Genomic DNA, 16,722 nt, shown 5'->3' with positions numbered 1-16,722 from the left:
GGTCCAGGACCTCGCGCTTGTTAAGGGCCCCGAGATTTTTAATTATCATATTAATACAGTGAAACATATTATTAACATTTTACATTAACAAATTATAAGTCTATACATTTGTTATTATATTCTACACGTCGTGCATAATATTAATATTATTCCTATCATCGGTTATTTGGAAAACGATAGATAAATTTAGCCATAGTACAAAGTAAATTGTTATCGAAATGACGAAGTATTTTAACGACGTAATATTTTGACGATACTCACAAGTAGGATTGTAGTATTGTACCTATACTATAATTAATAATATAAATGTTTATTATCTCTATAGTTATTGTTTTCTCTGTTCTTTGCTTGGAAAGGCTTTCCGCGTATTGCCGTATGCCCGTATTATGGAAGGGGCAAGAGCTATATTCTTAAAATATTTATTTGATTATCTAATGTTATATGTTCGATATTTGAGTATTTGACTGCAATCCGCTTTGCACCTTACAATATTTTTTCAACAATTTCTGCATAATATCATAAAAGTTAGTTTTTGTTTTATTAAATTATTATTACAATTTAGTTTATACTATTGCCGTATTGAATAATATATACCTACTACGTGCGTATCTAGTGTATCAGGATTAGTTTTAATGTATTTTATTGTCACCGCCGCCGCATACTTAGATATTAAACAATTTATTATTTCATTCACATATTTTGATGAATTTATTTATATTTATTGATGGTTTTGTAAGTTGTAATTATTAAAATAAATATAAATTAATAAAATAATAAGCCCCCCACAAATGTATTAACTTATAATTTTCAACACGTCATACGTATTATTTTATTATTTGTAAATAATTTTGTGTTAACACATTATAATAAAGTAATAATAAGAATAACCTAATATTATTATTTTTAATGTTTAAAATTCCAACAAAAACAGCATTTTTTTAAAAAAAAGCTAGAATTTTGCCTTCCTCTGGGTATCTATTCCAGGGCCCCTAAATACTAGGCACTGATTACTAGAGCGCAGAATTGTATGTATTTGTATATATTTTAATCTGGTTGATTGTATGATATACTAATAACTAATAGTAAGCCCAGTACCTATTTGTTTCATTACATAAAGATTTAAACTATAAAAATTGTATTTTGCTAATTTCGACATTTACCCATTTGTTTTTAATTTAAGGGTTTATTTTACGATTTTAATTTCATATTTTATCTTTTGGTGTTTTTTTTTAGACCTTTTTGAAACAATAACTATTATAATATAGAAAAAAACAGTATACGGTATATATTATATAAACGATTTTTCCAAGGGAATTAATTTTTTTCTCATTGTCTAAAACTATCAACAAAACACAAATGATTTAGGTACCTAAGTAAATTCCTTTTTAGGATACATATTTGATATTAATTTGTTGTATTTTCTTATTTGCTTATACATTAAAACTATACCTGTAAAACACAAATATTTTAAAGAAAAGTTCTTTAGTGCATATTTGATTGGTTTTTAATGCATCTAGTAATTATAACTTATTATGTTTGTACCAATTAATCCAGCGCCATGGCCGTGGCTCGAACTAAGTAAAAAAATATATACCGACGCCACGCCAGTGTATATTATTATCTCGAAGCAGTAGTTGCCCATTTGAACAGTGTAAATGTTGGTGTCCTAATTATCTACTGAATCAATTAATAACTAATAAATTGAAAAAAAATCATACAAACTGTGCAGATGACCGTTTTGCAAAAATAAACAAAATCGTACTTTTGGGAATTAAGTTAGTAAAGGAAACGTGGACACTTTTTAATGAGAAATTATAATGAAATGACCACTTCATTTCGTGACTACGGTGACGACGCATTTTATTTTTTAACGATTCCTTTCATTTATTATTTGTTTCATTTCGTTATCGACTATCGCTTCATTAAATCACATTAAATGTAGTAAATTTTATATAATGTTATGTGCTAGGAGGACGCCGCAGCCGCTGTGTTATCTCCGTCTTACATGTGCGTAACTTAGCTAATTGTAGGCTCAGAATAACACGTAAAAATCAGTTGGTTTAAAAATTAGAGTGAATTGACCTATCATCAAATTTAGAAGTAAAAATATTATCTGGGCAATCACTTAGGCTTTTTATAATATTTTAATTTTGAAGCGCACTACCTATGAGTATTTTAAGGCATACAAACAATTTACAATTTAAAAATACTCATAACTCGTTTTAAAATATAATAAAATGACTGTAAGGTACCCTCAATAATAAACTTACTTTTAAATTTTATAATTGCTCAATTCACTCTAATTTTTAAACTAACGGATCAAAACGTGAACTGCTGAGCGTAAATTTGCTATGCTACGCACTTGAAAAACGAAGACAACAATTGTCCCGGTAGCGTCCTCGCCAAATACATCATTTAATACGCTCAGAATTCCCACAATATATTATATTATGTAATATTTATAAATTAGTCAACATATTGTGTCCTCAATGTTGTTGTTTTCGGGGGTCTATCGTTAGGTTAGGTATAAATAAAATGTCAAGAAAAAAAATTTAATATTCAAATTATAAATATAATAATAAATAAATGATATACCTATATGCATATTATTTTAATTTTGAAGCGCGCTACCTATAAGTATTTTAAAACGTATAGACAATTTACAATTTAAAAATACTCATAACTCGTTTTAAAATTAAAATATAATAAAAAGCCTACGTAATTGCCGAGATAAAATTTTTACTTCCAAATTCGATAGTGACCGGTAAATTCAAATTCGTATTTTACTTTTCGATTTATGCAGTATGGCACGTACATAAAAAAAGTGGATACTATTTTATAATATATTTAGATTTAGGATTAGATTATAATATTAGATATAGATTATGAATATTATATTTTTTATCAGGTCTTAACGTGACCTTACACTATTGGGTTTGGACCATGGGTTTTGGCACGTCGGGCTACGCCCGTAGGCTCTTTTTAGGCAGGATTTAATTAGGTAAGGATTAGTGTCCTAAAAAACCAAAGATAATCTACTTACATTCATTTGAATTTAAATTATTGCTAGTCACTACGTATAAAAGAGTTGATTATACCAATACAGTATATTTTATAAATTTATTCTCAAATAATTCATTTATTATTGTTGTTTTTAAAATGTTTTCCAAAATTAATAAAATAATATTTTGAAATTGGTCATTACTCATTAGTTGTAAATAACCTGCGTTCAATTGTTAATAACATGAATTTATACCTCATAATACCGTAGAATACAATAAATTAAATAAAATATCATATTGTAACAATTCTAATATTGATAGGTACTACCGGTTCTATAATTTATAAATTTGAATGGAATTGGTAATACAAAAAAAAACTGTCAAGTCAAAAATGTTGAAAATTTACAGAGATAAGTTTTATCATGTAGTATTCTATAATATGATCATTTAATACCTTATATAAATGCGAAAGTTGTATTAAAATTTTATATTTTTGAAAAAAAACTACAAATTTTAAAATATCTATAAATTGCACACAAAAAGTCAAAATATTTAAAAAATATTATAAATACTTATACATATTAATATTTAGTTAAAATGTATATTATCTAAGGTCACCTGTTTATTTTTTAATTACAACAAAAAATAAAATCATTGTAACATTCAAAAACGAATAACCGCAGAAATGCGTTCTCGGGTAGACAAAATACTAATTGTAATTTGCACCAAAATTAAAATCGATTATTATTTGATAGTAGTTGAAGTTATTCTACACTAGAATACATACAATTTAAGTCTTATTTTACACTTGCTTACACAAATTCAAAATTTAATAGGTATAAGAGACTAAACGTTCAAAAACACTAAGATACTACATAGATCGTGTTGTTGTAAAACGGAAGTACGACAGAGATATTATATTATACATTCAAAAAAAATTATTCCTATAAGTACTTTGTTCTCCACTGCCAGATATTCTTCTTGGCATGATATTTTGTTGAAATGTTTTTCTGGTTTCAATAATAACGTACCAATTATTATTCCAAAATAAATAATTTTTAATGAGCAGTGTACACGGATAATCCGAATATCTCCCTTTTATCGTAATGTTTTCTGCAAATATATTATTTTTTAGACATAATTAAACTTTTTTGATATATCTAGGTTTCCAATTACATACAAATATTTTTCGTTTAAATACGACTGGAAACTAAACATTATATATTATCGTTTTTTCAAATCCATTAATTCTTATAAACATTTGTTAATGACTATGCGACATTCCATTACAATATTTATAATCGCTTTGTTTACAAATAATTTACACTGAATAGAGTTTATCTATTTAGTAAATATTGTCTGTAACCAAATGTTAATAAAATATTTATCGGACAATAAAAAAAAAACAATAGTTGTGTTATTTATCAATAGGTATTATACTTTTATATTTTCGGAGAGGTCGAGGGCTAAGGTTTGAAAATACACGTGTGCTCATCATGTGTGCCCAGTATAACAGTATGTGAGTGCGTGTTTGGTGTGGTATGGTACGCCTATAAATGCGTAGCTATAGTAATGCGTTTAAATTATATAACTATATAGTGGATTAAAAACGACGTGAACATTATTTTTATTTTTATTGTACCTACGATCTGTCGAGAGAGACAACCGAGGCGATTCTGCAAGCGCTGGATGTTAGATTGAAATAACACACCTGCACGTAAACCTGTATAAAGGGACCCCGTTATGATATATTATTATTATATAATAACTACTTATTATATTATAGAAATTTATATTAGCCAGTGGTGGATTTAACGGTCGTTAAAGTCGGAAAATGCTGGGAGCGTCGACCGAGTTCGTTCCCTTAAATTTAATATCTTATCCTTTTTTTAATTAGCACATATCGGTAACAATTTATTTCAGTTTATCCTTGCAAGTGCAGTCGTTATGTCATCGCTGACAATACCTATACAATAATTGTATAGTTTCGTAAAATAATATAGTGTTATAAAGTGTTATAGTGTTTATAAAAACGGCCCGAAAATTTGTCGTTTATCGATCTTTTGGGTATTTTAGAATTGTGCTACGATCAATAAAAACGCGTACCTATTGTACTAATACACTCGTACTCGTGTGTGCTGTATAGACAAGAATATATATTATGAAGTATTATATTATTATTCTTAACCGGATCGAAGGTCAATCGATGGTTGCATTCCGACAACAACCTACAGTAAAAGAAAACAATATACCACGCATTTAAAATTCGAAATTTTATCCAGTCGCCGTTTACCCACAGTGCGCTAATGGCAGCATGGCCCTTGTCTGGGCCGGGGGCATACTGAAATACTTACCGCATAGGTACGGACGTAACACGTTTCCACAATTAACGATTTCCACCAAAACGATGTATATTATATGGAAATCTCTATTACAGTGATAAGTTTATTTAAAAGATAATAATGTATATCATAATATATAGGGAGCATATGTAAATTCCAATGATTTATACCTTTTTAAACCTTTTTCATGTAAATTCCATTAGTTTTTACCTGAAATAACATGTACATAATGTTGGTAATAGGTACTTTTTATGTAGGTAATAGGTACAGACATACAGATTTATTATATATATATAAACAATATTTTTACAAAGCGTATAATAATCAATAATGATTATTAGTTAGTCAAAATATAATAAATATTAAATTAATAAAAAACTAAAACAGTCGATGTGTAGCTATGCTAAAAAATAAAAAATAAAAATAGTTGTAATCTGCATATATCTGACCATCAGTAGAGTTACGTAGTTTCCATAATATTTTCTATATTGTGGTATAATACCCATGTACATATGGTATATTAGGTAATTAATCTTTTAAATAAACTTAATGATTTATTAACTTATACGTAGTACAGCATTGCCGTTACCTACGTAGTACTTATAGAGTAACTGCAATTTATTTTATATTTTACATATAAATAATTAATGCTAGGACTCAATTGGTATGTTTTTTGTTTATACCCGCGTGACTCAATTTATTAGTGTAATAATCAATATTTTATTAAATTTTATAAAATTAAAACTAAATACTAAATAAATACTCAATTAGTATGCACCATTGGTAGCTGCGTGGCGACGACCACTATTATCGATTACCTACAAATATGCAGCCGGACCAGGACGAACACGATTTACTCGACTTTATTAATATTCAAAGCTATTACCACGTCCGTCCGTTATATTCCTAGTTTCATTGAAATAACTAATACTATTACAATGACACAAATACAATAATAATTAGTAATTTGATGGTAATTTAATTACATTTTACTGTATGTAATTTATATGTCATTTAAGTTACTTTTGTGTAGTAATTATTATTAAATTACTCATTACTTTTTTTGGTTTCATACATTTTTAGAACGTGTTGATAATATTGTGTGTAAATATTAAAATATATTATATAACTTATATAAATATTATAATTTATAGGTGAAGTTGTCTGAACTGAATATTTTCGTTATAGCTATTGACTATTTGACTATAAAGTGTTACTTTTAGAATGGAATTCTTATCTTTACTCTGCGTGTTGTATCGTCGCGGGCGGCTCATGACATCGGTGTCTGCACATACAGCAATGTTGTAACTATCGAAAATTAATAATAATAATATCAATAGTGTAGCAAAATGAGTACCTGTAAATAATTTCATGTTGTTGATTGTTATTACCTATTTATTTTTTGTATTGTTGTCTTAACAACATGATTATTAAGCTCCAGTGATATTTTTGAAAAATAAAGTAACTTCTATTGTAATTGAGTTACTTTTTAAACTCAAAAGTAATGTAACTCAACCAAATAAAAAAAAAGTAACTTAAAAATAATTTAGTTACAATTTCGATAAGGAAGTAGTAATGTAATTTAATTACCAAAAATAAGTAACTCCCCTAATACTGCCTACCTGTGTATATTCTATTGCCTCCCGACGTACCTGCTCTAAATTTTCTCGTAAACGAAAAGGGCCCAGTAGGTACTTAGTTGCCTCCTAATGGATAGGTAATAATAATGTATAAGTAGTTCCAAACATTTTCAAATATCATGTATCAAAATAAGTATATATAATTTCGTAATTTATGACTCTTATATACATTGATATTTGATACGATTTTATTCTTTGGCATGGGTATAAATGTCTACGCCAAAGATTATTTAATACGACTAAACATTAAGATAATATCCTTTCTTGTGTATAAAATATAATCTAAAGTAGACCTGATCCAGACAATAATAAATATACAATATTATACTATCGTTAGCGATCGTTTAGTTGGTTTCCAACACTCGTGTTCTCGTTGTACGGTTTATTTTTACAAATTATTTTAAATGTAATAATAGTGATTTTAAAACAATAAAATATTTTAAACTATTGTATCAAAAATTGTTATTATTTTTTCTATAATACCTGATTGGCAATTCGAACACTACCAAATCGTTGTGTAGTAATTTATTACTGCTACTCTGTAAACTCTTTATTGAACTAAATCAGAGATGATTGTGTTAAAAATTGTCTTAGTAATAATTATTTGCTGGGAGATCTCATGTGCATGATATAAATATAAGTATGTATATTACTAGTTATAACTTATATTTATATCATGCGTTGTGGGGATATGGAAGTCACAATAGCGTTGTTGTGTATTTGAAAACAATTGAAATGGGTGGTCACTCAAATTTAAAACAGTAAAAATATATACCAGTTAAATTAACTGAACTCCCATCTCTAAGACTACAACTTTAACCCGAACACAGGTTTTTTAATAATGTCCATTTAATGAACTTTCAAATGATACATTTAATGGTTATTTAGAATAAAATTAATAATCCTGCATTTTTTTTTTACATACAGCAGACTCAATACCTCAAATATTTATCTTGCCTCTTGAAGTGTTTTTAAGTTGTATTTGAGGTTTAAATTAAAAAAATACGTAAGTCAAATGTATTTTTTCCCCTCGAGATTCAACTGTAGTCCGTATAATTAATAAACGTTTTATTGGTTTATATAGAATTGTTCACCTTGATAAAATAAAAAAAACTTCCATTAACATAGATACACAGCCATATTAAAATAAAATTGAAGATTTTAAATGGGTACTCTTGAAATATATTATTAGTTCTAACTTATCTTTAAAAGTTATAATAAAAGATAAAATAATATGGAGAAAAATACTTTATTGTTTAAAATAAAACAAATTAAGAAAGCTTACGCCCAACATTTGAACAAAAAAATTAACTTAAATTAACATATAATTTTTGTTTTTAAGATTAAATGATTCACTATTACATTATAATTTAAACAAAAAAATAATGAAAAATTTCAAAATTTCAAAATTCATAAGTTAATTATTAACATAAATCGATAATAATAATATATAATATCATTCAATTTTATTAATCTTAATAGAAAAAAAAATTCCATTTTATGAAATTATATTCAATTACTAACATTTAAGTAATTTATAATAGATAAACTGTTATTTTTATTTGTAAGGCATAACTTCCACATATAATCAAAAAATAAAATAATTGAATACATTTACCATAGGATATGATATAAAATAAATGTTATGTTTTGAACACATGTAATGCTTATTCATAGTATAGTAGTTAAACACCATTTATATTTTATGTAATTTTTCTTCATAATACTTGATAACGATTTGAGAGTACTTTAAATTAGCCTCTTTAGCTGGGATTAAATCGAATTTTTCTATTCCTCTCCATTTCATCAAAAATACCAATCGGCCATTTCTAACAGTTGTACCCATAATTTTTTCCGGAATTTTAAGTATTGGTAGTGAGTCAGAAATATCATTGACCGTGTCAATATTTTCAATTTCTTCGTCCGTTTCAATCCTGGTCTCTCGACGACGAGTTTCTGATGAACAACTAGTTGCAACTGTTGATCTTGAAAGTGTACGTAACCGGCCACGGCCACCACGCCCAATTTTTTCATTTCTTTTTCTTTTCTTTCCACCTTGTAATAATTTTTTTTCAAACTCCTTTATTAAATCTTTGCAACTAAGATTTTCCCTGGGCTCCCAAGTATTACTTTCTTCATCGTAACCGCTCCACTTAAGGAGGTATTCTACTACATTATTTCTGGTACGTTTGTCCAAAACTTTTTCCACAGAATATTCCTCTTCTTGATCCTCTTTTGCAGCAGTACCACTACTACTAGGTTCTATGTTTGCAACACCTTTTCTCTTTCTGGAACAAAAATACATTAATATGTTAATAATAATATATGAAAGATATGTATCATTCATTTTAAATAACTTGACTACAGATGACAACAAAAATCATCATGTCAATTGTTATTCGTAGGCCATTACTTTAGGTTTGTCAGCAAATAAGCATTAATTCAAATGAACGCTGAAATTATAGGTACATCAATATTTTTATTTTTTATTTAAGAGGACGCTACACAGACATTTGTTGTCTCTGTCCTACAAGTTTGTAACATACCAAATTTTACACTCAGCAAATCACAGTTAGCTCCATTAGTTTAAAAATTAGAGTGAGTTGACCTCTTATACAATTTAAAAAAGGCAAGGTTATTATCTAAGGTATCTCATAGGTTTTTCATTATATTTTCATTTTAAAGCAAGTTATGGTTATTTTAAGATATACAAAAAATTTACAATTTTAAAATACTCATAAATCTCTTTAAAATTAAAATATAACAAAAAGCCTAGAAGATGCTTTACATTTAAATTGTATAAGAGGTCAATTCACTCTATTTTTTAAACTAACAGAGCTAAATTTCATCTGCTAAATGTAAAATTGACTCACTTATAAGACAGATACAATAAATGTCTGTGTAATGTCCTCTTAAGTGCATTTCGTTTTAAAAAAACAAAACAAAACAATTAAGTACCTATAGTCAGGGGCTGATTGGGGAAACATTTTGGTGAGGAAAAATATGATGATTAGGAACATTTTTATAATAACTGATTTGTCATTGAATCAAAGAAACAAAGTTTTGAAATGCATTCATCTACTATCTACATACTAATAATTGGTTTATAAAATATATTATAAATTGTTTATATTAACAAATAATATAGAACAACAATATCCCTAACGTAAACAAGTTTCTATAATTTAGTGCTATAATGATTATTTTTTTAAGTATTATTTTGTAAATATATAATTTAAATGTAACTGTCAAAACCTTCAAGCAAAGCTTTACTGATATTTTCAATTAAAAATGGTAATGGAGTTATAATAAACTGATATTTAAAATGAGAATGTTTGACTAAAACATTAATAGTATTGATAAAAATAAATAGTATTTAATACTTAAATTTTAAATACATAGGAAAACATTTTTTTTGGTAATATTTTAAATAATATTTTTTAATAGTACCTATATTAAAATATACTACTCAAATACTTTTTAAAAGTATTTTTATACAACTCTGACACTGTTAATAAGCAAATAAATTGTATTAGCACTCACTGTAATTGATTACAAGAAGTTAAAGAAACAGTTTCAGAAGAATTATACAAATAACTATACCTATTCACGTGATTTATTAACATAAACTTTGTTCTTTATACTTGGTTTTTGAGAAAAACGAAAGCTTATTATCATACCTATTATTGTTTCATTAATTAGTACATACCTAATGAATGTCCAATACCATCCACAGTCTTAGGATTGGTCTAAAATATTTAATAGTTTTAATATAGGAACTTAATTTCATTTAGGTTTTACTAAACAAATAGGTAATATGTTTATAAATGTGCTTAAATGTTATAGGTAGAGTACTAGGGTAGTCATGCATAATATAAGACTTATTCAAATTCTTTTTTGTCCCGACAATTTTAAATTTGGGGCCGATGTAGTAATATATTAATTTTTTTTTTATATACTTTTCAAAAATAACTCTGAACATCAAAAACACATTAACTAGGAAATGATTTAATATTATTATTTATTAACAAATTATCAGGGCTTAAAACCGTTTACCTTAACGGGTTATCTATTTTATCCGCAGTTTGGAAAGCGGATATCAGTAACAGATTAACAAAAGTTTATAATGTCGTATACTTCACAAAACCAATATTATCAACATATTTTCTGAAAATCGTTCATTTAGCGATACCTGGTAACCAGTAAATTACGGAAAAAGATTATTTTGTTTCAATTACCAATTGTTTATTGTTACTTCAGTTTATATTCTATTAAGTAGAAAAATATTTATCAGTGGGTAATAGTGTAATACCTATATTGGTTATATTGAAGTTATGAATTTAATTATATAAATGTACAATGTTAAAATACGTACAGCTATACGGGTAATGGCCAATAGGTATATGATGTATATAAGTATATCATAATATTTTATATTTTAAATTAAAAATAATATATTAATTATTTATAGCTGTACTGATTATTTTATATTCCCCTTTTGGCCGTTTTCTGTACGATGGTCTACATGATTATTTAATTTTAATTATCTACAAAGTATATACCTTATATATATATTATAATATCATATTATTTACTTATCTTGGTATTATCTGCTACTATTATTATTCGTTATAATTTATTTATTTCGTTCAGTATTTTTGTATAGCACTCCTCACTAACCATCGTATTGTTGTATAGTGTACAGACGTAGAGTGTGCAGTCGTCAGTTATATATATTTAATATTTTTGAATATTTTGTTGTTGTTTTCTATTAAGTTTTTAATAGGTATTAATCATGAAAAATCCAGTGCTAGAAATGTTTTTTATGTTTAACGTAAGCGCAAATACTTCAAAATGAAACGTTACTCCTGAGTCTACATAGAAATTCAAAAAACAAAAGGTAAATTTGTATTTTTATTATTTACATAACTAGGTGCACTAATTTATAATATTCGGCAAGAAAAAAAAGTTAGGTTAGATAAACTTTTGTTCTATTTTAGTTGTTATTATACTTTAAGATTATATTATTTAGACATTATAGTTTTTTACAAATAAATATTATTTGTTAAAAATAAATTATGAACTTATTATTATCTGCTCATAACATTATAATAGAAATTATAATGAATACTTCATTAATAAAATCAATAGGCAGGTACTACCTGCCCAATTATTATTTAAGCATACTGCATAGTGAATATAATTATACTTTATTTTTTGTTAGCAAAAACTTGGAATGTATCTTATGTTTCTTGGTTAATACTTAGGTATTTCAATACAATATGTCTTATTATTATTAATATTCATGCATTTTAGTGTCATTCAAGTGTCATTTATGGTTTTACTGCAGTCATATTTAAGAGTATTATATATGTATTCATAAATGTATAATTTTTAAATAATACCCTTACCATTAATTATACTAATTATTTTTATGTAGAGAGACATTGATTCAAGTCAAATGTTTATGAATTACTTTAATGCAAACAAGACCATAACAATTTAAATGGACAAGAAGAAACTACTGTTAGCTTGTGTTGAACTAATAACAGTGAATGGAAAATCAATGTGCCTAATGCAAGATTCTGGTTTTCAAAAAATAATAAATCCAATATTTGAAGCCTTTGAACCTATTTGTAAGTGCTTTTAACAGGTTAGCAAAAAATATATTTAACCCTTTGGAATATTATGTTACATATTGTATAACTTGTTTAACTTTTATTTTGATTAATATTGATAGTCTACAGCTAACATGAGTTTTAAATTTATATTTTATAGCTATATCTATAAATCCTCAAAATATAAGAAGTCATGTATCTGCTACTGCATTTAAAAATAGTTACTGAAATTTCTGAAGATATGAAACATAAGATGGTTTCTTTGAAAATAGATGGTGTTTCAAGACATAATAAGTCATTTTTGGGAGTCAATGTTCAGTATATGCACAAAGATACATTGATTTTATAAATTAAAACCTTGGCTATTTTCGAGCTTGTAGAACTCCATTTTTCAAAATACTTAAAAGATACAGTAATATATATAAATATTGAATGAATATTTTTTTAAATACCTATTTAATATTTATGTAATACTCAGGGTCTAAAATTGGGAGGCATAAAGGTAATAAGCCCCCCAATTTTTAAATTAGCACATTCATAATTAATGGCGTTTGTGGTTAATTTGTACTTATGTCTTATTTTGTTAGTAATATTATAAGGCCATTATTAAATATATTATGATAATTTATAAAATATATGGTAAGGTTGGTGGTAAGGTCATTGTGTGATGCATCGTAAGACTAAAAAAAAAGGGGCTTTAGCACCTATGTTCTTTTATTGAAATTGGACAATTAATATTATATTTTGCCATTTTGGTAATATTAATTTTTATATTCACTTACTTATTAGTTGTTAAAAGTAAATATGGACCAACTAAATATCAAATATATTCAATGTCAAGTGATAACGCTGCTAATATGCTAAAAATGACAGATTTAATGATAATCGATCCAGATCAAGAAATAGGTAATTTAATGATTTAGATATATTTAAAAGTTTAATACCAATCACAATAAATAATGTACCCTGTATAGGTTATATAATTGGATATACTAGGTTGTTATATTATGTATATAATACTTGATATGAAATATGTTTTTTGTAAATAAAAATTATTTTTAAATTTTTCATGAATCAGCTGAAGACTTGATAGTGGATAATGAACCAATAAATCTTGAAAATGAGGTAATTGATGCTCTTTGTCCAGAAGCAATTACTTCAAAAGTAAGATGTGCAGCACACACTTTAAACTTGGCAATTGAAGAAGGACTGAAAATCCAAAATGTCCGTGGGGCTTTTGCACGTGTAAGAACAGTAATTAATTCAAAATTTTTAACTTCTGATTGTTTTATATTAATTCACTAATTTTAGGTTGTTAAGAAATTACGAACGCCAATTTATGCAGGAATACTCAAACAGGAAATTAATAAACAAGCCACTCGTGATGTGGAAACCAGGTCATCTGTATATGACACGTTATATAGACTTCTTGAATCCAATTTGAAGTACCTACTTATTATTTTGTAAAAAGAAATTACCAAAACATAAAATATTTTATTATGTTTCAGGTGGCTTCACTAGAACCTTCAAAAGTAGAACTTATTCTGTGTCTCGACTACATCATAAAAGCTGTGTTTTAAAATATTGGTCAGAGAATAAAATTAAAAGACATGAACAATTTCAGTTAACACAAGTTGCTATGGCTGTTCCTTGTACACAGGTAATAATATCAAATTTGTGACACCTATTGAACAATAATAATGTACATTATATATGAATATTTTATAGGCGACTGTAGAAAGGACGTTTTCTGGATTAAAGTATATTTGCAACGATCTAAGGTCATCCATATCCTTTCATTTACTTGATGTTGGTATGATCATACGAGGATATCATAGTTATAACTAATTTTTAATGTTGTGTATTTTACAATTTACATTTTATAAAATTATAATAAATTATTATATTTACAGTTTTTATTTTTGGTTAATTTATGAAAAGGTGTATAAAAAGTTTTAAAGTTTTAAAGGTTTATACCTACTAGAATTATAAGAATGATAAAGATCATATTTTTACATTAAGTCTTAACTTTTTATAATACTGATGCATAAATATTAAATATTGAAACTTTAGTTTTATAATTATTATTATTTGAAAATGTAGAAGGGCTAACTGGTAACTGGTTACTGGTAAGTAGTGTTAGAGACTAGTTTATAATAATTCTTTACAATTTCTGTTCTTGATTTAAGTTATACTGTTAGGTATACAGTATAAGTTATACTCAAGAAGACGAGATCACCAAATATGATCAAAACTCAGAAGTCAACTGTCAAAATAATAAATTGTCTTATTAGATAGTTTAATTCTTTAATGTAAAGAGTAAACCACGGTCTAAGAGTTAAGACAGAATAGAGATTAGATAATATTATGTACTAAGATTTATATTTTATCTTAGTCCGTGGTATAAACACATCATTATAAATAGTTCATAATTGTAAAAATAAAAAAAAATGTTTTGTGAAAAGCGGTATTTAAACCGGTTAAAATCGGTAAGTGGTTATTTAAATATATCATAAACCGTTAAAAATTGGTACCTATAGTAACCAGTATATTAATCTGGTGCAAGGTAACTGATAACTGGTTAACAGCACTTCTTAGGACAAAAAAATTGGTACCCGGTTAGTTAAAAATGTCGGCTCCTACCGGATCCGATTACCTACCATTTATTTTATAAACGGTTTTAAACCCTGCAAATTATTAAAAACAATATTTTAATTAATTAATATAATATTTTGTGAGGTATATATTATAATCTGTTCTGAGGTATTCAGGTTAAAGTATACACAGTACAGTGCATACTATATACATTATACATCCATCCAAAAATATAATTAGTATCTCCCTATCTAGCAATATAAGTTGTAGCCAACGATTAAATGAGCAGAAGATAGAGCTTTTTTTATTTTCTATTTCATTAGTGTTAGTTTCATTAGTATTTCATCAATGTTAGTGAAATCAGAACTTGGCACACAAAGTTAGTTACGAAGTTATAGATAACCGAAGTTTTAACTTTATATAATAACCCTTAAATACCTATAATGCTTTAGATTATCGTATGTAGGACTGTTGCGCAGTGGTAAACGACGCATGCTTATGGTCCCTACAATCGGTGGTCGATACTCATCACATACGTTTTCAACGTGATTAACTACAAAAGTTTCAGAAAAAAAATGCAAAAAAAAGGTGTCCCTGGAAGTAGAAATATACTGATATTACACAATATATAAAATGTACATCTAATATAAAAAACCTTTATTTAAAACAATCGTTTTTTTGGATCGCGGACGGTCTGCGCACAACAATATAGGTACCTAATGTATTTATTTTTTGTTTGTTAGCGGACGCGGACGCGCGCGCGAATAGTTTGGTGGTGGCAACGTTGGTACGCGTATTCTCAAATTCTCAATATTGTGCTTTTGGCTGAGCACAATTACACAAATTTAAGATGCAAACATTAGATCAGGAACAGTTGAGATTCGCGATCGGAATATCGTTTATCCACTGTATATTCCAAATGGTTTTCGTGATTTATCAAACGTTATTCCGTAACTAGCATAAAATATTTGAACGATGTTGGTGGCGTCGGTTGCTACTTTGTGGATGGGAGGGAGGCGGCAACGATGACACCATTTTGAACGATGGTGTATGGGTCACGTTTTTAGTGTTTTCATTCGATTTCGCGAAAATGTACACAGGTCACGGTCCGTCACGCTCTCGCGCGGTCTGTCTCGAAGATATGGGAACAACGACCACAAATGATGAAACCCGTGGGTAAAAACTGAGTGAACGGGAAGTGGACGGCCGTGCACGCGCGTGAATATTAGTTGACACTCACCTTGAAGACATATCGAAGGAATGAATCGACTGGAAATGAATGCTCAGCGTCCGGAAATACCTCTCAACCACTCGGCGGGATCCGTGAGTAGCGAGGTGCGTGGCCACTGGAACGACGGTGACTGCTTCGGCTGCGATGTAATGTGGTTAGCTGTTTGGTATTGATGAGGAGTGGTAAGGAGCGGACAGACGTCAGGCGACGAGCGAGGAGCAACAAGTGAGACTACAGATTAAACAAAGGAACAGCGACGCCCGAATGGAAGAAAATAAATCGACGACAGTGCAG

At 27.5% G+C, this 16,722-nt stretch overlaps 1 protein-coding gene and 1 pseudogene across 1 annotated transcript; one reads left to right on the top strand and one right to left on the bottom strand.

The window, feature by feature from the left end:
- Nucleotides 1-8,522: 8,522 nt before the first annotated feature.
- LOC132946897 (chromobox protein homolog 5-like) lies at nucleotides 8,523-16,722 on the bottom strand. Its single transcript, XM_061017011.1, has 2 exons — nucleotides 16,438-16,722; nucleotides 8,523-9,272 (listed from the first exon to the last, which is right to left on the bottom strand). Exons 1-2 carry the CDS (start codon nucleotides 16,446-16,448, stop codon nucleotides 8,681-8,683), a joined length of 603 nt encoding a protein of 200 aa, XP_060872994.1. The 5' UTR covers nucleotides 16,449-16,722; the 3' UTR covers nucleotides 8,523-8,680.
- Nucleotides 11,780-14,450, top strand: LOC132946590 (uncharacterized; annotated as a pseudogene).

This window comes from Metopolophium dirhodum, chromosome 6 (assembly GCF_019925205.1).
Source record: "Metopolophium dirhodum isolate CAU chromosome 6, ASM1992520v1, whole genome shotgun sequence".
Classification (NCBI taxonomy): Eukaryota; Metazoa; Arthropoda; class Insecta; order Hemiptera; family Aphididae; genus Metopolophium; species Metopolophium dirhodum.
The sequence above is the reverse complement of the archived record's forward strand: the minus strand, read 5'-3'. Positions and strand labels throughout refer to the sequence as shown.